The sequence below is a fragment of the Amblyomma maculatum genome, chromosome 1 (assembly GCF_055883805.1).
Source record: "Amblyomma maculatum isolate TAMU_Amacu chromosome 1, ASM5588380v1, whole genome shotgun sequence".
NCBI lineage: Eukaryota > Metazoa > Arthropoda > Arachnida > Ixodida > Ixodidae > Amblyomma > Amblyomma maculatum.
This window is the reverse complement of record NC_139344.1, coordinates 448,219,385-448,240,120: the sequence shown is the minus strand read 5'-3', so window position 1 is coordinate 448,240,120 and position 20,736 is coordinate 448,219,385. Positions and strand designations below refer to the sequence as shown.

The window sequence follows — 20,736 nt, the reverse complement described above, 5'->3', positions numbered from 1 at the left end:
ATTTAATTCTGTATGAGGGACACCGACATTGATTTCGCCGCTAGCGACCATGGGCTAGCTTTAATCTCTCGAGATGATTGCATTTCCTGATAACTATTTGCTGAAAGAGAGAGAGTTATTTAATGCAGCCATTGCTAGCTCTTATGGCACGTTCAGAGTCGCCCAGCAATATTATTATTCGCCTGGTTTGCTAAAATACGTAATATGCAGAAATTATTCATGCAATGCTTCTAAGCGTTTCTCATGTGTAAAGTGCGTCATCTTGATGCTGTATTTTCATCGAAAGGTTTAAACCTAACATCCAATATCTCTGCTTAAGAGAAGCGGAAGAGTCGTGAAGCCATTTGTGTATAAGAGGTTGTATGAGAAGAGATTGAGAGTGCTGCAAGAATAATTAATCCAATATAGAAGGCTTGAATGCTGAAACAAATGAGCGGTTTTGCTCAAACAGAAGGTTAATATACGTGTTCAGGGCAGAATGTTCTATTAATGCTGCGGTACGCATGAAGCATAGCAGCTGTAAATTTTATACAGCTCTCGAGTACTGATGATAAAACCATACAGTAGCACTTGGTCCCAGTGTGCCCATAATTTTTGAGTAAGCGACAGCCTGCGTAGCAACGTATATAGCGAGAACGCCTTTCAAGAAGGTGATCAGCGGTTTACATTTAACGTGCCAGAATGTATTGGTTTTAAAGTTGCTCGAGATCTACAATGTTCGCCTAATGTCAAGGGAAAAGACCAGAGACCACGGTGTAAATATACGGTGTACATAGCAAGGGCAGGAGTGGGAGAGTGATTAATGCGCTAGCGAAACAAGATTCTGCGCATGATTCTCTTACAAATTGCTACTGGTCTGCACATTAATTAAATACGGAATGCACGAATATGGAAAGCCAGTATGTTGGCACTATGACACTGACTTTAATCATAACACCACATCACAGCACACTTCAAATTGCACTGAACACAGTATAGGCAGAGCCGAGAGCAAACGTCCGCACAAGGCACCCATGACGTAAATACATGCCAGCGTTAACGTGAGAGTCCTGTTGAATGTGGAGGACAGCTTAGTATGCGCAGGGCGTGAAACTAATTTCATTGATCCACAGCTTGGACTGCGTCGAGAGAGGCAGAAGCTCTTACGGTGATGAGGCAAGAGGTTTCGCTTCGAGAATCCTTGGCCAACTGTCCACTCAGCACACGTATTGCGTAGTTCATCGCTTCACTTGCACAAAATGGGACAGCTGCAACCATGTAGACGTCTCATGTCCTCTACATCGAGCAATTGATCAGGGGTCCAAGGGCTCATCGTTGAGAATTGGCTTATCCGCAAATCGGGCACCATACAGGTGACATCGTCTAGCGTCGTCATTCCGGCAACCTTTACTCTCTAGACGTTCACTCTCGACGGCACTGTACTGTGCTACAAAGTAAAGAACATACTCAGATCATTACTAGAGATCCAACGGGAAAGTCGCCGTGCACTATCGGCATACATTGAAACACGAAGAACTGCGTCGGTGAAAACACTTTCTTGCACCATGCAGAATTCTCTCGCTTCGACATATCTTTTGATTTCTATAAATACGAAATGCTAGATCACATTAGAGGATGAGTACAGGACCCATAGAAGATGCTTGAGGGCTACTGTGGCTCAAAGCGTATTCCAATCAGTGATTCGAAGCTGCTCTCTGAATCCACAAAGGAGAAAAAAGACGTCAATAGAGTCTAAAACTATACAATTGCAACTTCTTCAAGAACCTATACCAGATTCAATTAGTGCTTTTTGAACCTCGCCCTATCAGCTAGAAGATAAGTTAACTCCCAACAAATCACCTACTGGAATACGCGATTTGTTTATCCTAATCACGTTTCTATATATGCCGATAGCGGATGTCCGCTCCTTCTCTTCGATAAAGCAGACATTGTCGTTAGGGCAGTCTTTGACATGAGAATGCTGAGCGTTCGTGGCCCTTGTAATCTCCCTCTACCTGTTTTCTCACTACCAGCACCATCAATCCTTACAGCGCAGGTAACGTTGAAACGTGTGGTGCTGCGAATGCTTGTTCCATTCGCCAGAGATCCTGTTCGTATTAGACGAGCTGAGAAAAGGTGCGCGGAAGTGGCACGATGACACAGTCTCCCGAACGATCGGAAGTTATAGCCGAGCAGACGAGAAGCGCGTTCAAAACGTTTCCTCTGATATGAACCTCAAGTCCGGTTCGTCGTTCGGTGGCAAGCCGTTCTGCCCGTCGCACCTGAGCTTCGCCCTCCTGCGGAGGCAGGACATTTGTCAGATCTTTGTTGAAGCGGTGCACTTGGACATGCTCGAGCTGTGGATGGTGCGGAAGGAGTATGAGTTGTTGCGGGAGTGCACGCCTTGCCGCCGACCGCAGAACAGGTAGTGCTTGAAGTGGTTCCGAAACACTCCGCTCACCAGGTACAAAGCAATGGGGTTCAGGCAGGAGTTGACGAAGGTCATTACGTAGCCCATGATCTTCCAGACATGCCAAAAGCTGTTATAACGTGACGGGGCGTCCGGCGCGAAGTAGTACCACATCATAAACACGTGGTTGGGGAAGAAGCACACTGCGAAGAGTACGACGAAAGCAAGGGCGATTTTGGCCACCTTGACGCGGGCCTTCATTTGCTTCAGCTGGGCTACGCCGCCGCAACCTGGCTGAGTAAGGTGGGCTCGCGATGTCCGGATAAGTTGTCGAGCCATCATGCAGTAGAAAGTGGTGATGATGATAAGTGGGAGTGCGTATTGGATAAGGAACTTCATGAGCACCATAAGCTTAGGATACCAGGGCCACATTTCAGGTGGGAACGGGTAGCAAACGCTGTAGTGAAGATCGGGAGTCGCCTGCACTTCCATAACGAAGGAGTAGTGGGCTCCGGGCACAGCCATTAGGACGGCGACCATCCATACAGAAATTGTGAGCATGATGGTTACTGTTCTTCTTGTGTGTCGCCGCCCCTTGTGGTTAAGGAGCGGCATGGCGATGGCTACGTAGCGGTCTATGCTCAGCACGGTCAACGTCAGCACGGTTACGCTTATGGACACATCCCTGAGGAACTCGCTAAGCTTGCACAAGAATAATCCATACGGCCACGAGTCCAGGATGTATATTGTGCTAATGAAGGGCACAGTGCCTGCGATGACGATGAAATCGCCGATGGAGAGGCTCATTATGTAGATGTTGGGAACGCTGCGCATCGTCCTGTTTCGGATGAACACAAGTATTAATGTTCCGTTCCCGAGGAGCCCAACGAGAAATATGAAGGCGAAGAGCGTAGGCACCACGTATGTCTCTAGCCTCTGCTCGTACGGCACGAACTCCTCGGAATCACCGTGGCCCGTGGTGAGATTCAGGTGAGATGTTGGAGTGTCATTGTAATAGCGCGGTACGGACTGGTCCCTTGTCACACGCAGAGTCACTGCCGTGACATTCGCCACCAGGGGTCTTAGTGTCGATGTGGACAGCATGTTGTAGCTTTCAGGTACGGCGGCCATGAGCAGGAGACAGGGGCCACCAGGTCCTTTCTGCGATCTGTGCGGGTTCTGCACCAGCAGCTACTGCAAAATTGAAAAGAAAAAGTGCCTTAGGATTCGAAAACAGTGCTGCACTTTGCAATCAAGAATCTAATGCAAAACAACGGTTCCATACTGACAGAAAACCGATGCTTTCATGATTTTAAGCAACACTCGTATCTATGGCCTAAAACCTCCCTCATATTTATACGCTTTCAAGAGCAAAACCCTGACGACGGTTTTTGTTTCACCCATATTTTACCACAGGGAACATTTTATAGGCAATGCAGTCTTCGGCTCTGTGTCTTCCACATGCCTGTTTGACCTTTTTTATTACAACATATAAAAGATTAGTACTGTGATGCACTCCTATCATGCACAGGAAAGCTAATTTCCAACTTTCGAAAATTTCGAAGTCATCAATGAAGCAAGGAGATTCTATTTTTTACAGTAACCGCATGAAAAAACAGTGAGCACGTTACTATTATCGAACTCCTGGGAGAGATAAAATCACCGATGAAGCAATCGTAATTGTGCCATCAACATTTTCAGAAATTAAAACAATTTCCATGTTTACCTAAAATGGGAGTGGGCCTTGCGACCTTGTTAAACCGTAAAGATTACAATTTTCGCTAGTTTCAAGCACGTTCATTGGCAGGCCTTTCGAACAGGCTGCTTACTTTAACTAAAACAGAAGAAAAACATGTGACTAGTATTGCATAGCTGCTATCCAATTGCAGATGTAAGCTTCCATCGGCATACGTGAATGGGCTGAGTTACGTGTGAACAAATTAAAACCAAGGGCCGCTCTTTGTTTCTGCGCATCATTTCTCAATCCGCCAAGAAGGATGGACTGAGTGGGTCCCCAAGCGTTGAGATATCTACAGGTATTGTTTTGTGTCACTATTTGCCCACTTTTATCAAGAATAGTCGTAAGCATGAGCAGGGGAAACACACAAAGTGCATAATTGCAAAGTTGCCAACCAGTAATGAGAAATAACTGCGCATAACCTCATTTAGCGCCTAAAAATACTGCATAATATAACTAAGCCCAAGTGAGCTTAATAACTCATATAACGTTTCTAAAATGCAGAGTATTGTATCTCACTGGGAACCACCCATTTTTACACACGGCACGCTTTTTTTTTTAATCATTTAGAAAAGTTTCGTTTCAGACGTCTTTTTTATCTAAATATTTCAGACGTTGGAATTCAGCAGGACCGAGGACTGGCCAGATTTGTACTGATTGCTGTATTCTGTCTTTTCAGCTGGTTTTGATATAAGGAAGAGTGAATATTTCTAGATTGAGGCTATTAACTTCCACCGCCTGTTAGCTTCAAGCAACCATACAGTTGGATTGTAAATTTTATCCGTGAGCACGACGCTGAAACTTCGACTATTACTTTTGTCCAAAAGCTTGAGTGCTTCCTTAAACGACGGCGCTAAACCCACATTCTTATGAAGCGAAGGGTTATAGAACATTATAAGCGCTGAACATCTGTCCAATTATTTCTTAAAGATGGGGTACTGTGATTTCCGGGCTCAGCTAGCGTGTTTTTTATGCCGTCTTGTAGAGAGAAAAAAACTGAGTTACGTTGGGCTTACTCTTTTAAAATTACACATTTTAGATTATTACTTGAAATTTAAACTAAGTTTAGGTCATACCCTATAGGCTCTATGGACCTGAGATACCACATGTGAGAACGTTGCAGTTTTCATATAATACTTATGGAGGTATGCCTCGTGGCGTCAAATGTGACATACACGAAAATGAGGCAACAGTTTAGAACACAGATACTAAACCTATGGTTTATTATGTGAAGGAAACTGGTAGGCCCAAAGTTAAGAGATGGGAAGTGTGCACAGTGGGTCAGAAAAATAACTCAAGTTACTGATATTCTAGTCGAAATAAGAAGAAATGGTGATGGGAAGGCAAGCGTAGCAGAGGGCGGCAGAAAATTAGGTGGGTGGATGAGACTAAGAAATTCGAGTGGTCAAGTGGATGCGGCTAGCGCAGGACCGGGTAAATTGGAGGAATATGGAAGAGGCCTTCGCTCTGCAGTGCGTATAGTCCGGTTGTTATTGTTGCTGATGATGATGATGATGAAGAAACCATAGGCATCCCGTTTTTATGTATGTCATAAGAATCAGGCCTCGTCAAATCCTTCTAATAAAGAGTACTATTGTTACGGGGGAGCGGCTTTAATTATTACAAAATATGCGGTGATGTCATTAAAAATATGTTATTGTTCCAAATGCGCTGATAGATCTGCGCTTTTTAATATTTTAAAGTGATGCCATGAAACAGTAGATGCTAGTTGTCATTGTTGTCCCGCGGAATGTCAAACATTTAACTAATTCTTTTTTCTTTGTTGCCTTTCAGGTGTACCCTGTTTCGACGGAATTTAAACAATCTTTAGTTGTGAATATTTATATGAATACAGGAAAATGGTTCTGGAAAGGCAAGTTCCAATCTTCTATGAAATTCCCATAACCTTTCACAAACACATATTTTACACTCGTTAGAAACTTCATATGCACCTTTCGTTTTAACCGTCAGGCTTTAGTATTCGGCTTTTTCACCTGCGATTTGATCTGTAGAAAGATCCACATGGATTTTCGCTCAAGAAACGGCGTGCATTACAGCAAAAAAAAAAAAAAATTTTTTTTTTTAAATGGTACTCCCGAGTCCCCGCAAAAGCTGCATTTGCTACATCGAAACATAAATCAATTATGCAGTCTTACCCTGTAGAAATTAAATTCTATTATAAGTGTCGTTGTTGGCTTTCACTGGGAGCTTGATTAGTTACATTTAAGGGAATCTTTCAAGGAAAGCAAATAGCTTACTTTTAGGCGCATGTAGCCCCACGCTATACATGCTGACCCTACCTATCTACTGCCAATCATTTATATCATAGAATATATAAACAGATGACTCGTATCTAAATCCCTATATTTGACGTTAATAACTATGGTGGAACTGGGATATGGGCTTAACTCTTTATACCCCAGCGTCAAACACTGTGTTTCCACCAAACTGAACAGATTACCAATCACAGAAACCAACAGCACGTGTGAAAAAACGCTTGAACGTGTCTTTTTCACGTCAATGGGGACAAAAGAGCAGATATTAAATGATGCTGACTAAGAAGCAATTGACTACCATGATAAGTGATCTTTAACTTGATGTCAACATGTGGGGCAAGGAGGAGGAAAGAGATTATTTTAAACCTTATTGTTCCATTTTGCTACGCGTGCGCAAGTTGTTGCTAACGACACAGCTACCAATGCTCGTACGAGCGACAAGTGCTGATGAAAGCGTTTCATTTATTACCCGCGACTTGCGCTTTCGGGCCTTCCTGACTTTGTGATTCCTGACATCGAGTAAATGGTTCGTTGATAAAGGAACCAGTTTCGCTCCAGTTCTGTATTGCCTGGTCATGCACGTGTCGACACATTATTTCTAAAAACGCGGTCATTGTTTTCCTGGCCGGCGAAAAGACGAGGGACTCTCTTCTGGCAGCCGTAGTGAGTCCGCCTCTCTCCACGCATGCAATTAGCCATTTTTGTGATGTGGGAGCACGGAGACTTTAAGGCGCCTTTTTGTACGAAAGGGAAGACGGGAGCTTCTCGCGGCATGCTCGTCCAACCTCTTCCTCCTCGCCGCTTGCATCCATTTTCATAGGGCTTTGTCAGCTCAACAGGCGCTGACGAGCGGCTCTCTAAAACATTTCTTAGAACAGCAGGCTGGTACACGTGTACAAGCTTGTCTCTGTGTTTGTGTACATCTGAGCGAAGTCTTTTCGTGTATTCCCGGTCACCTGCCTGTTTGAGGTGCGCAGTATACAGCACACTCTAAAACGTACAAGAATTAAGAAAAGAAAATAAAGGGCTACTTTTTTGGGGGGTATTACGCGTGTATGAAAATGAAATGCGCAACAGAAAAGCCCACAGCGAGCGACTAACAAAAATTAGTGGTCCAAGCCCAACATTTACCTCTCAGCCACAGAGACGGACCAATGAATGCCGTCCCAGCTGTTGGGTCATGGACGGGCTAGCATGCAGAAAGAGAAGGTTCGCTTTCCTAAAGGAAAATAAGGAAGCTCCGATTTACGTTTCCGCCGCTCTCCAGAGCGCGCATCGATGTGGTATTTCGGACAGTCTTTATTTGATACCTCGTCGAATTAGTGGGGCCTGTTTCAATTTTCTAGACCCTGGTCAGTAACCCTTCAATAGTCGACGCATAAGTTCCTGTAACAGCGCGCCTTTGTATTCCGCGAATGGATTTATTTTTATTAGTAATAATTGGTTCACAGGAAGGAAAAGGTGGAGTATTTGTCACACTTGTTTCTGTGGACACCTGACCCGCACCGTAGGGGTAGGCAGGAAGGTTGGAATGACAGTGGAAAGAGAGAAAGAGAAGCCGCATTGAAGGGCTACGGAGTAAGTTCGACCACCTGGGAAGCTTTAACGTACGCTGACATAGCACAGCACACGGACGCCTTTTCGTTTAGCCTCCATCGAAACGCAGGCCCCCTGTGGTCGGGATCGAACCCGGATTTATTTTTTGTTTCAGTGGGTTTTAGGGCAAAGTGCACCACTTATCTCGATTCTCACTGGGCGCCTACACTTATCTGAGATATATTACCCGTCTGTTCGAATCTCTATCTGACGCCAGCCTCTAACCTGGCTTGAGGACGGATGCAATATGGGAAGGGAAAAGGTATGACACCGCCCTGAAAGTTGTCCAAAGGACGCTTGCGTGAAATATTAATACAAAGTCATGTGCGTCTTTTCTACAACACCACTTTTCTCAATTTCAGTTACGGCGATGATTTTTCAACTGAACGAGCTGCATACGCTTCGCATCAAAACGGTACGTAAGTGCTGGCACTCAGAGCAACGCTAGAAGAAAGGGCCACAACTGCTAAAATGTGCAGGATATTTCAAGCAAGGAAACCTGCCAATGCTGAATTATTACTTCCTCCTCTACGAATCACTGCCGGCTATGCCTAAATACCTCATTATGTAGATGTAGAAAGCTCGCGGTATACCCCCTACTTGAGCATTCATTTCTTACGTGGCATTACAAAATTCAGCTGGAAAGAGAAGATTTCTCTGATGAGAATGAGTGCGAGCGTCGATTGTATTCAGCGAAGGAATCATCGGATATGTGGAGCGTTTCTCTTACTTTGTTTCTAATATCTGGTTTTGGTCTGATGAACAGGATTCAGAACGTAAATTAAGCCGTCTATGATCAGTGATCTCTTTATGATGAGAAATGAAGACTATTACTTGATTAACAATTCCGCCGAAAGTCTTAATTTACATTAAACAAAATGATAACGGCAAACTGGCAGTTCAACTAAAAATCTCAAGAACAAGACAAGTTTATTCTATAATATAAACTGCAGCTTAGCTAGAATATTTGGCGACAACCTTTTTTGGTTACAATGGGCTGATGCGGAGGCGGCGACGTGGCGCCAAGGCGTCCAACAAACTGTTGCATGCACTTCCTAGCACCAACCGCGTCCATGATGACAGTTCTGGCCACACGCTCGTTCATGCAGAAGTTCCTATGTGCGTGTTTTTGTGCGTGATTTGAAATTCGCTGTTATCCAAGCCTTTAAAGTGGTGCTGGGTGACGTGGACAAACGAGGCGCACGTGGCGGCGCTTGAGGTGGATGGCTGCTTGAGTTAATGGCTGACTAGGGGCTCCGATAGAAAAAGGGCCCCCTAACGTGCACTGAAAATCTTAGAACTCGCTACTGGTGTGGCATGGCAACCGTAAAGGGATTATTGCAATGGATGAGCTTCATACACGATATTAACTGAAGCAACACAAGAGCACGAATCCTAGACTAGATGAAGGGACAAACACAGTGCTCTCCTCTCTCGTTTTCACTAGACCCCGCGTTATTACGCGAATTCACAAAACATTATGTCTGACCAACTCGCCCAACAGTTGTTGTGAAGACGCAATAGTCTGGCTCAGTCCGAAATCAGGCTGCATTTGGAAGCTGCAGGTAAGACCCAAGAAGTAATCTTGCGAGAGTGTTTAACCGATCACATGAACGTAGCAGAAGCGCACTATATCATTGTTATTGTTTCGTATATAGGCACGCCATCTGTAGATCTTGTTACTAGAAAGAATTAGACATCAAGTTAGCGGCTGCTGCTTTCTACCTAAGGCGACAAGACTGCATAAAATGTTCATCCAATTACAAAATGCTCTCAGCTAATACTACCTCGCCTGTTAGCAACCGGACGCCGCCAGGTTCGTGAACTTCCTTCAGGTTATTCTTCCTATGAAAGACAAATTATTACCGACGCCACTGCTGTTACGTGCATGTGGGATGACCGAATTGTCCCGACTAAGTTTTAAAACACAATTTAATAACACAAACCATAAGAAATAGCACCTCTATTTGATCTTCATGCTCGGTGGTTCATTCTTTCTTCTTTTACTGCTGGAATGCTCCTTCTAATCATGCGCCAGGTACAGCACAAAAACATGTAACTCCTAAAAAGACGCGGCTTATGTCTTCTGCACACCTGCTCTCTCGACGTCGGATCAAGTCCAGAAACTTAGGCATATGACGTCTACACAAACATCAAAACACGCTCAGCCCCAGGATCACTTAATTTCTCAATTTATAACACATATGCTCCTATACTGCCGCCTCGCCTTCCGTTCATATGGTGCTACGATGGCAAATTAGACACCTTGTTTTATTAACAACAGGAGGTTTACAGGGCGAACCGTTCACAGATCGCTAAGAGCAAGGCGCAAACTCGTATGTCTATTTTGTCATCTGCATGTGAAAAAATTATGTTTGAGACGCTATCGTAACATGCTCGATGCCTGAAGACATACTCACCGCGGCACTAGAAAAAACCTTGAGTGAAAAGCAAGGGAGGAACAATGCATGAGACGTTTGTAAATGCGCATAGTGTTTTTTATAGTGTCAAATTTCACTATCAAACGGCGGTTGAGAACGAAATAACGGATATGCCAATGTAATCCAGCTCCACATAAAAGCTGCCACAAGGAAACTACATATGGCAACTGGTTTTACCAACTATATTTTTTCTGCAATAGGATGTAATGAACTGAACTGAACTAACTTACTGAACTAATTCAGTAAACCTTGCGCGCTAAGCATACCGATTTTTCTAACGGAGTGCCGCAGCTCCTTACCCCCTGGATGCGGCAAATATAAATTAAAGTTTCTTGCAAGCATTGATTGACCTCCACGCTAAGCATGCGCAAAACTATTTTTTTTATAATCGGTGTTTTATTAGAGTGCCTCGCTTCAGCACAAGAAACTGTTTACGCCGACCCGCTCGTAATCGCCCATTATTGTACGTGTGGCAATGTCTGCACCGCGTCGCGGGCCCTTGCTGTTGTGGTCAAGGCTATTGTGCTCGAGATAGGTGGCCGAGTCTATTACCGCTAGTCTACCACTGTTATATGGATTCCGCTGGCAGGTGATAGATGTGAAAAAGGTGAAGGCTTTAAAGCAGAAAGATATACAGAGAAAACATTGCGGACCTAGTCACCTTTTTTTAGCGACATGTTTTTCCGCCTAACATTCCTTCTTATTTGCAGCACTGCCAACCTACACATTGCAATCGCGAGACATCGCCATATTTCTTAGTAGGCTTCAATGTTGCACGTATCTATGTCAGGGATAGGGGTAAACCACTTTTGTGAAAATCCCATTATTGATGGGATCTCTTACCCATTCAAGCCACTTTGAGGAACTCAAGTCAGTCGAAGATGGACATTACCGAGAGTGTGATCGTTTGGTAACGCAATCTCGATGACTCTTTCCTGCGGGTCCGGTGCGAGTTCTGGAGGTATGGGACTAAACGTTATAGCGAGAGTTTTATATCTGAGAGGAGACCGCTTTGTACGATGCTGCGAATAAAAAGGAGCCTTTAAAGGTCTAATGTGCGATGTTCCCTCGATGATCTGCCGAATACAATCAATCCCGAGTTCTCCAGGCAAAAAGCGAAATACATAAAGAAAAAAAGGGGAGCTGGTACTAGGGCATTAGATGCGCATGCAATATTTTGTGCTTATGTATTACACTCTGAGTAGTTACAGAGCAATAGTGAAATGAAAAAAAAATTTAGGATGAATTTAATCAAGTAGCAGATGAGTTAAGGCAAGATGGTGTGATTTTGCCTGTTCGTGTAGCGTTTCCTTGTTTACTCTGAGTGTAATTAGGACATTTCTGCTGACGTTAACTCTGGGTAATTAACCCAGGCAGCACGCAGGCTAATATTGCACACCACGCGAGGACTTTATTTCACCCCAGAGCTGCGTCGCTGTAAATTGATTGACGAAGAGAGAATGGTCTCACATAGCGAAACATGAGGCGGCACGGTATAAATGCGTTCGCTGCAGCGCGTTTCCGGCTCTCCATAAGACAGCTTTTGGATGATTCGGCACTTCCGCAGACAAATGCGGAGAGTGTTCATGCCCTCCGTGAGCGCTGTTCGGGCAAACGCTGCTTATCCTTTCTTCATTCATCTCTCCTGGTAAATGAATGCATGATGCTTTTGTACATTTTTGTAGCACGATCGACTAGTACGAAGCTAATAAAATATTAGCCTCCAAAAAAAAACTATCCGAGTGCAATCGTGACACAGTTATACCGAAATATTTCAGCGTCGCCGCCTCAAACCAGCTTAACACGTGTCGTTAAAGCAAGTAAAGCTTGCGCATTACCATAAATCAAGACCCACCTTTGCATTCTCTCCGAAAGTGAATACTGTGACGCTAGGCATTATATTAATGAACTGTGTTAAACACTGTTTACATATAACATAGACGCATGGATATCTATTTAACCTGTACGACGGTCGTTTTTTCTTCAAGGTATTGGGTTTTAAATCAGATTCATTATTGTGGAATCTTGCATTCGCAACGGTCTTCGTTCGCGAGTTGTCAGAATCTAACGGCTGAAAACAAACAGCGACAATATCGCTCTCTTGCACTGCACTCCATCACCATCCTCCTAAAAACTGCGCTCTCTTCTAAAAGTTCAGTAATGAAAGCGAGTGTCGTTCTTCGCAGCATACACGCCATGGGGATGCACAATTTTTGTGTTGTGTTGCCAATTGGGATGAAGTATGCGGATTGTTACATATTGTGAAAAACGAGGGAGGCAAAATACGGTTTCATGTGACTACAAAATAAACGCTAGAGGGTGAACTTTTCCTACTTAAGCATTACGCAGAAAGAAAACAAGATTCGAAGCAAGCGCCGAGCCCACCCAATCGTTCCGGAAGAACTCCATGCATTATGAAGGTCCGTCATAACTATAAATTGTTCTGAAATTAGATTATACCCGTCATTCCTGAATATTTCAATTCCATTATATTGATCCTATAATTGAATCAGTACACAGGCAGCGAACATCATTGAACAAGGAAATAGCAAACTCGTCAACAACTCTAAGCATCGTTTTCTAGTCACTCGCTGGGCCTACCCCATACCTTTTTGGCGCGGCGAGGAGTTTTTTTCTTTTACCATCGCGCGACTTTGTGTACACCATCACAATTGAGGAATACTACCAGCGAAATAAATGGTAAGTGATTAGCTAACCAAAGGAGTTTCTCGGCAAAGCCGAGCGTATCAACACCTCTATTAACAGAAAGGCTGTAGTCACGAGTTAAGAGCCTTGAAAGGTGAGCGCAAGCTTTCATGCCGTGATGCGTCGAACGGGGAATTCCGCTCTATCCAAGGTGATTCCCCGCTTGCAAATTAATTTATTTTGATGTCCGTTTACAGGCGAGACGAAAACGCAACCGAGCTAGACGGCAAGCCTTGGCCTTTGGCTGCAGTGCAAAGAAGCATAGAAATAACATAAAAAAGACAAAGTGATGGATAAGGAAAAACCCAGTTTTGGAATTCACCATTGCTCCCTCAGTTCATATCTGCTTTTTTCGGAACTATAACGTTGGTTCAGAAGTCCAGCGGGTTGTAACTGAGTTTTCGGCCAGATCGAAACGCAAACCATCAATATAATTGCCCAAAAAATTGTGCCGTACAAGAAGTTATATTATTCACCGTAGGCTTTTTTTTTTCTTTTGTCTTCTTCAACGTTGCCAATTCAAGCATCAGAAGTATTCCCTTTTAATGCGATCGTCGAAGTATCAATGCAGGCGGAGCATCACCCAACTAACATAAGCTCTGAGGGGCACCGTGTTCAGACAAATTTCAGGAGGATATTTTGAAGCACATGACAGCTCTAGCAATTTCACGCGACAGTTTAAGTCGCCTGAAGAGCGATTGCCTGTCCTTAGGCCCACAGGAAGATTTCGAGAGTGCCGAAAACCCGTTTAAAAATTGAGAACCTGAATTGGTATCAAAGTTGTGAAGCAAGTGTTCTTTCCCCAGCGTTCAGGTTGTTAACTTAGCGTTTGGCTGCCCGTTCATTATTACCGCCATTTTAAATTGGACGCTAGTTTGCGATAAGGATTCGAATCGATGGCATATGCACCTTCAATGTATGCTGTTCATTGTACATGTGGGCGCCCGCCAAAAAGTGAGACATATACTCGTATACTGTTCCCTAATTTCCTCAGAATCCGTATTAAAAAAAAAGGGATGTATACCAATTGCTAGGAGAGGCCGTGTCAACGGTGCTATTGTGTCTACTCTTAAGCGGACGCTTGGGCGTCTCCTACTTTTTTGCTCTTCGCTCTCCCCAGCTGCGTTTTCCTTTGCCACACACCTAAGCTTCATGAAAACGGCGTAGTTTTTTGCACGACGCTCAGACTATCCCTCAGAGTATGCGATCTTCGAATGCAATGATCGCTTCTGCTCCGAGCAAAGAAAAAATAAAGCAAAAGATATAATCATACACCCGTACTAGGTGCCAAAAACAGCAGAGAGCGTGGGCATGGGAAATTGCGCTCAGCTTAAAGCGGCGCGCTTACAAGTTCACAGTTGCCACATCGGTCCGTTTTATATCGTGCCCTTGCATCGAACGTAATTCCCACGTCGCCCGTTCCCTTTCTCAGTCTCCGAAGGACACAGATAGAAGCCCGGTGCCCCACGGCGGATGCCGGCAGCGGAAGCCACGGCGTGCGTGCGTAACAATCTCGAAACAATCCGACGAGGTTTTTTCAGCTCGCAGAATGATTGAGTAAGATCACTGGGAAGGAATTGTAAATCTGGGAAACGACTTTCGTCAGCCTCTGCACAGCGTCTCAGGCACCTTTGCTATTTTATCTGTGCCATGAAAACAAATCACCGAACTAGGCGAGAAATTAAAGAAAAAAGAAATGAAGGACATTCTAGCTCCCTCTTTAAGTGTTTGACGCGACAACAGTAACGGCCCAAGAATCTGGCCGATTCTTGTGTAAATACGCCGTCTTTGCTGGTCGTCTATGCACTGATTTCTTGGGTAGTTCTCATAGATAATATTTAGAATAAATAATCTTATGTGGCACACCACTCCACGACGATAGCCTCAGCGCGCTTGCCAAACGCGCGCACTTTGTTCTACGTGGCTTCAGGACTGAATGCCGGCGGTTCGCTGTCCCGTTGCCGCCTGGCACAGCGCGTCCTGTCAAAATATGTTTGTAAAGAATCCATGACGAGTGTCAGTGGTGCGTCTCCACAAATTTGGTGAAACCGGACTTCGCGTATTCGCTCTCTGATCCTGCCCTGGGCTTAAATCAGTCGGTTTGCTAGGCCTACCAGCGCCCGAAGCTCGACATCCCGCCTACCTTCGATCGTGTAAGCCATGGCCAAAAATTCCCGCATTCATCTACCGTCTCCGTCGCCTGACATGGCGCGACGTCATGAGTCTGAGGTCTCCGCTCTCAAGCCCCCTGACTTCTGGTCATGGGACTAGGAACTTTAGTTCCTCACCTTCTAGGCCTTGTTCCTCTGTCACTGCATCATTCGCAGGTGATCATGTTCGGCCACGTCATTGGCGCGCTGACGCCTACTACTGAGAAGATTGTTCGCGACATCCTGCACTCTCCGCCTGCTGATTGCCCTTACGATGATCTTCGGGCGACGCTGATCCAAAGAACTTCTGAAACGGAGCCGCGTAGTCTGCTGCAGCTCCTTACCTCAAAAGAGCACGGAGATGGCAAGCCTACCGAGCTGTTGCGTCGCATCACCGCCCTGGCTGGAGAATCCGCTGCATCACACGACAGCGCACTCCTGCGGGAACTCTTCCCGCAGCGTCTACCGCCACAGGTGCGCATGATCTTGAGCGCGTCTTCATCTGAAACACTATATAATCCCTCGCTAAGCTGGCAGATAAGGTCATGGACGCCGGTTTTTCCTCCGTGGAAACAATTCGTCGTCTTCTTGCCTCTCACTTGCCCAGCGCAGCTACTGACGATCACTATGCCCGCCTCACCGATAGTAATGAGGAGCTCATTCGGCAAATAGCGCTGCTTACAGCTAAAGTTGCAGCCCTTAGTAAGCGGCGGTCGCGTTCCTTATCTCCACCTCACCGTACCAACCGCAGTGCTCCTGGGAACCTTTATCTGCCCTCCAGGACCTTTTGCTGGTACCACCGCCGCTATGACTCTCGCGCACGCCAATGCCGCCGGCCCTGCTCCTTCGCGGGAAACGGTCCGGTCGAACACTGAAGGCGATCGGTGTTCTCGGCCTCAGCGGAGCCCTGGAATAAGGGCACCAACCCTGTGAGAAGGTGGAAGATGGACTTCTTCTGCTACTAGCACAAGACCTTCCTAGAGAAACTAACGTATTTCCTATCCTATTGGCCCACGATCCGGTCGCCTCTTCCATGTTACTGACCATATAACGAAAGTGCGCTACCTAATCGACAGCGGTGCCAACATCTGTATTCTTCCGCCTATGTTGGCTGAGCGACGCCGTCCTTCAGACTTTCCACCTGCGGTCGCAGTCAACGGATCGACCATACGGACATACGACCAGAAGTCGGTATCTCTCGATGTCGGACTCTTCGCATTGCGGACGTGCGCTCGCCAATTATCGGCGCCGACTTTCTATGGCACTACAAGCTCTTAGGTGACATGCGGCAGAGCCGCATACTGCATTTCGAAACGAGCCTAGTCGTACAAGGAGTCTCTTGCCGCCATCCACTACTCCGGCTTCTCCAGGTGCACAGCACAGTTCCCGACTCTTGGTCCAGCGTCCTTGCCGAGTTTCCGAACGTTTTTCGACTCCCGTCCCTTCAAGCACCGGTTGCGAACAGCGTGACTCACCATATTGTGACGACTGGGCCTCGAGTGTTTGCTCGCGCTCGTCACCTTGCACCAGATTGCCTTGCTGTCGTCAAAATGAATTCGAGCACAAGCTTGAGCTTGTCTTCATCCGTCCCTTCTCCAGTCATTGGGCATCGCGCCTCCACATGGTACCCAAAGAGAACGGCGACTGGCACCCGTGCGGCAACTACCGTGCTCTCAACACGGCCACAGTCCCTGCCCCTGTCCGATTCTACATATCCAGGAATTTAGATCGCCCTTCATGGCTGCACAATCTTCATCAAGGTTTGTATCGTGAAGGTTTATCTCGTGAAGATTCCTGTAAAGCCGTCGGATATCCCGAAGACCGCGATTATTATGCCTTTTGGGTACATAATTCGCAATGAAGCCCAGACATTTCAGCGTTTTGTTGACTAAGTCCTACGAGGTTTTACGTGCTGCTTTACCTATCTTGATGACATTGTCGTCTTCAGCCTTAAGGCAGAAGCCCACAAGCTCCATCTGCGTCAAGTCCTCGCCAGGCTCAGCCGCTTTGGTCGCGTGGTCAATGGACCGGAAAGCGAGTTCAGCTTTGCAGAGTTGGACTTTCTCGGCCGTCATGCAAACGCCCATGGCATCCGCCTGTTACCGGCCCATGTCACCGCCATCACTCAATTTCCCCGGCCCACTACCACCTGCCAGCTTCGCGAATTTCTCTGCCTCGCCATCTATTATCGGGGTTTCATTCCTCGCTGTGCTGCAATACTGCAGCCTCTTCACGACCTTCTCTCGCGCCACAGCAAGCCGACAGCTTTTGTCGCATGGAGCGATACCACTGACCGTGCACTCAGCGGCATCAAAGCTGCCATCGCCGGTGCCACGCTCCTCGTCTATCCCAAGTGTAATGCGCCCACATCCCTCATGGTTGACGCATCGGACACTGCTCTCGGCGCGGACTTTTTGTGGCTCCTGTTTGGCAGCCAATCACCTTCTTTTCCAAACAGCTTGCGCCCCTTGAGCGCCACTGCAGCACCTTCGACCTAGAGCTGCTTGCAACATATTCAGCCGTGAAGCACTTCCGCACTTTTTCAAGGAGGTCGCACTTTTCACACCCTGACCGACCACAAACCTCTGATGTCTGCACTGGAATCGAGCAGTTCCTCCTACGCTCCTGGGGAAATCAGGCAACTAGCCAATATTTTTTTTATCATTACTGTAAGCCTTCTTCAGGCTCATACAGGAGTAGGTCAAGTCAATCGTACACAGAAACAGTACAAACAAAAAGGAACAGAATGGAAATGGCAATCACCGACAGTCAAATAACATTATTTTCATTGGCGAAAAATCGTTTAATGGTTTGAAAGAAGATATCAGGGTTAGTAATGTTAACAATTTCACTTGGTGACGCATTCCACATTTCGATAGCCTTAGGAAAATATTTACCGAATTCGGAAATTACTTCCGAATTTACCTGCGAAATTGGTCACGAACATAGTCGAACATAGTTGCGGATGTTCTTTCTCGCGCTGAAGTAAATGAGCCGAGCAATGGACGGCCAATCATCGACTTCACAGCTATGGCTGCTGCCCAACGAACTGATGCCGAACTGCAACGGCTTCGTACGCGCGACACCTCTCTACTATTGGAGGACGTCTAGCTCCCAGAGTGCGCCGATCCTCTAGTCTGTGATACGTCCACCGGTCGCCCTCGGCCCTACGTGCCGCCATCATACCGCCGATCCGTGTTTGATGGCCTCCATTCTTTGGGCCATCCAGGCATCCGCGCAACTCAGCGGCTCGTCACTGTTCGTTATGTCTGGCCTCGCATCAACGTCGACGTTCGCCGCTGGTCGCGCACGTGCCTCAGCTGCAGGCAAAGCAAAGTGCACCGACACACTGCGACTACTATTGGATCCTTCCCGTCCCCAGACGCCCGATTCAGCCATCTGCACGTCGACATTGGCGGTCCTCTCGCTCCCTGCGGGAACCCCTGCTACCTGTTAACCTGCATTAACAAGTTCACGAGGTGGCCTGAAGCGATGCCCCTTCTAGACATAACGGCCGCTATGGTGTTCCTTCCACCTTTACGACTGATCGTGGTCGTCAGTTTGACTCTGCATTATTTACCAACCTATCTCGGCTCCTCGACGTCAACCACATTATGACGACCTCTTACCACCCTATTTCGAACGACATCATTGAACGTTTTCACAGGCAGTTGAAAGCTTCACTTATGGCGTTCTTTTTTTCTGCATCATAGGTTGAGCGCCTACACTCCGTCTTGCTTTGTCTCCACACAGCACTTCGCAGCGACTCTTACACCTGTGTAGAAGAGTTAACGTTTGGCACCACTCTCTGTGTCCCTGGAAAATTCTTCGAACCCTCGCCCCCCGCGCCTCCTGACGTCACAAATTACGCCTGCCGACTACGTAGCGCAATGGGCAATATCATTCCACCACATCAGCGCCAGTATCCCGTTGTATCCACATTCCCCCTGAACTGCAGCGGTGCACACAGGCGTTCGTTCGCCACGATGCTGTACGTCCACCCTTACGGCCGCCATACAAGGGTCCGTACCTGGTGCTTCGACGTGATCATAAGAACTTTCATTTTCATTTCGTTTCTTTATTTGCCCAGAAAACATCCTGGACGGGTCCCGCAAATAAAAGCTGTTATAACAGCGTGACGAGACCGTAGAACCCTATCGCTTGATAGATGGCGGTACAACAATCAATAATCAACAGCAAAGCAGAAGCAAAAAATATGGCATTTGAGAGCAATAATACAGTTAAAGAGTTCAAACCACTGTGCGAAACAAATGAAATGGCATACTAGTGCATATAGAAAAAAGGAAAAAAAGAAAAACGTTGCAACAACGAACAGATTGGCAGATGAAAGTATTTAGAATGTATGAGACAAATATAAAATTGTGTAAATTACGTAGAACACAACTTTCATGAATATATAGAAAGTAGTTATTAAACCAAGTGAATACATTCTATACTAAGAAAAAGTGATCGGACATAGCTTAGAGTGGGATTTTGCGCCTATGGTATTTAAGATATATGGCAAATTGTACTGCAAAGTCTGGAATTTATAGTTATTACGAAACCTTTAAATAAACCATAATCCGGTATTTCGAGTATGTGCGCGGTGCTGGTTTTATACTAAGCATGCAGTAGCTGTTATACATTTCTTAAAGTCGTGAGAGGAGTAATAAAATTAGCGTAAGATTCGAAAATGATACCAGTACTGAAGTTTAGTAATGCTGCATTATTTTATTGCAGTGTGCGTTGAAGAAATATAATCTAGATTTGCCACTGCGTATCAACGGCCAGGCGGACACGATCTCCGTTGATCGCCTTAAGCCCGCCCACCTTGACTTAGATGTCGTTACAAACTGTGCCACTGCAACCCCTCCCGATCGTGCCAATTCTTGCCGCGTACGATTCACACTACCAGTGTCCGCTTTTCGCCATTCCCCTTCGTCCATGGCTGCTAGAAGGGGGGGGGGGGCTGTGGCATGTCATCGTCATCTCGGCGAAGAAGACGACAGCCTCAACGCGCTTGCCAAACGCGCGAAGTTTGTTCTACGTGGCTACAGGACTCAATGCCGACGGTTCGCTGCCCCGTTGCCGCCTGGCATAGCGGGTCCTGCCAAAATATATTTGTGGAGACATGATGACGAGTGTCTGTGGTGCATCTCCACAATACAGAGCCCGGCTAACTGTTTCATATGAACGTGCCTGCGTGGCCTGGCTGATGCTAATGTCACCCTGATCCTATCTGAATTGAGTTGGCAGGTTCCTCACAAATCGGCCATCTCATAAGGCCACGTGGAGTCAAACTACCCTGCGGCCAACCAGTGTGCAGTCATGGCAGCCATGCTCCTACCCCTGCCAGAGCCATGCCCATGATAACATGCCCATTCACGGCTTATGGAATGAGAGTTAATAAAAATAACCTTTATCCACCTGGAATCGAACC

The 20,736-nt window shown here is 46.2% G+C and overlaps 1 protein-coding gene across 1 annotated transcript in view; it reads right to left on the bottom strand.

Moving 5' to 3' along the window:
- Positions 1 to 587: 587 nt before the first annotated feature.
- The window catches only part of LOC146209633 (neuropeptide CCHamide-1 receptor-like), a 41,551-nt gene continuing 21,402 nt past the window's right edge, over positions 588 to 20,736 (bottom strand). Inside the window, exon 2 of the mRNA XM_084587432.1 lies at positions 588 to 3,583. Coding sequence (XP_084443558.1) covers positions 2,297 to 3,520 — 1,224 coding nt within the window. The 5' untranslated portion in view covers positions 3,521 to 3,583 and the 3' untranslated portion in view covers positions 588 to 2,296. The remainder of the gene's footprint in view (positions 3,584 to 20,736) is intronic.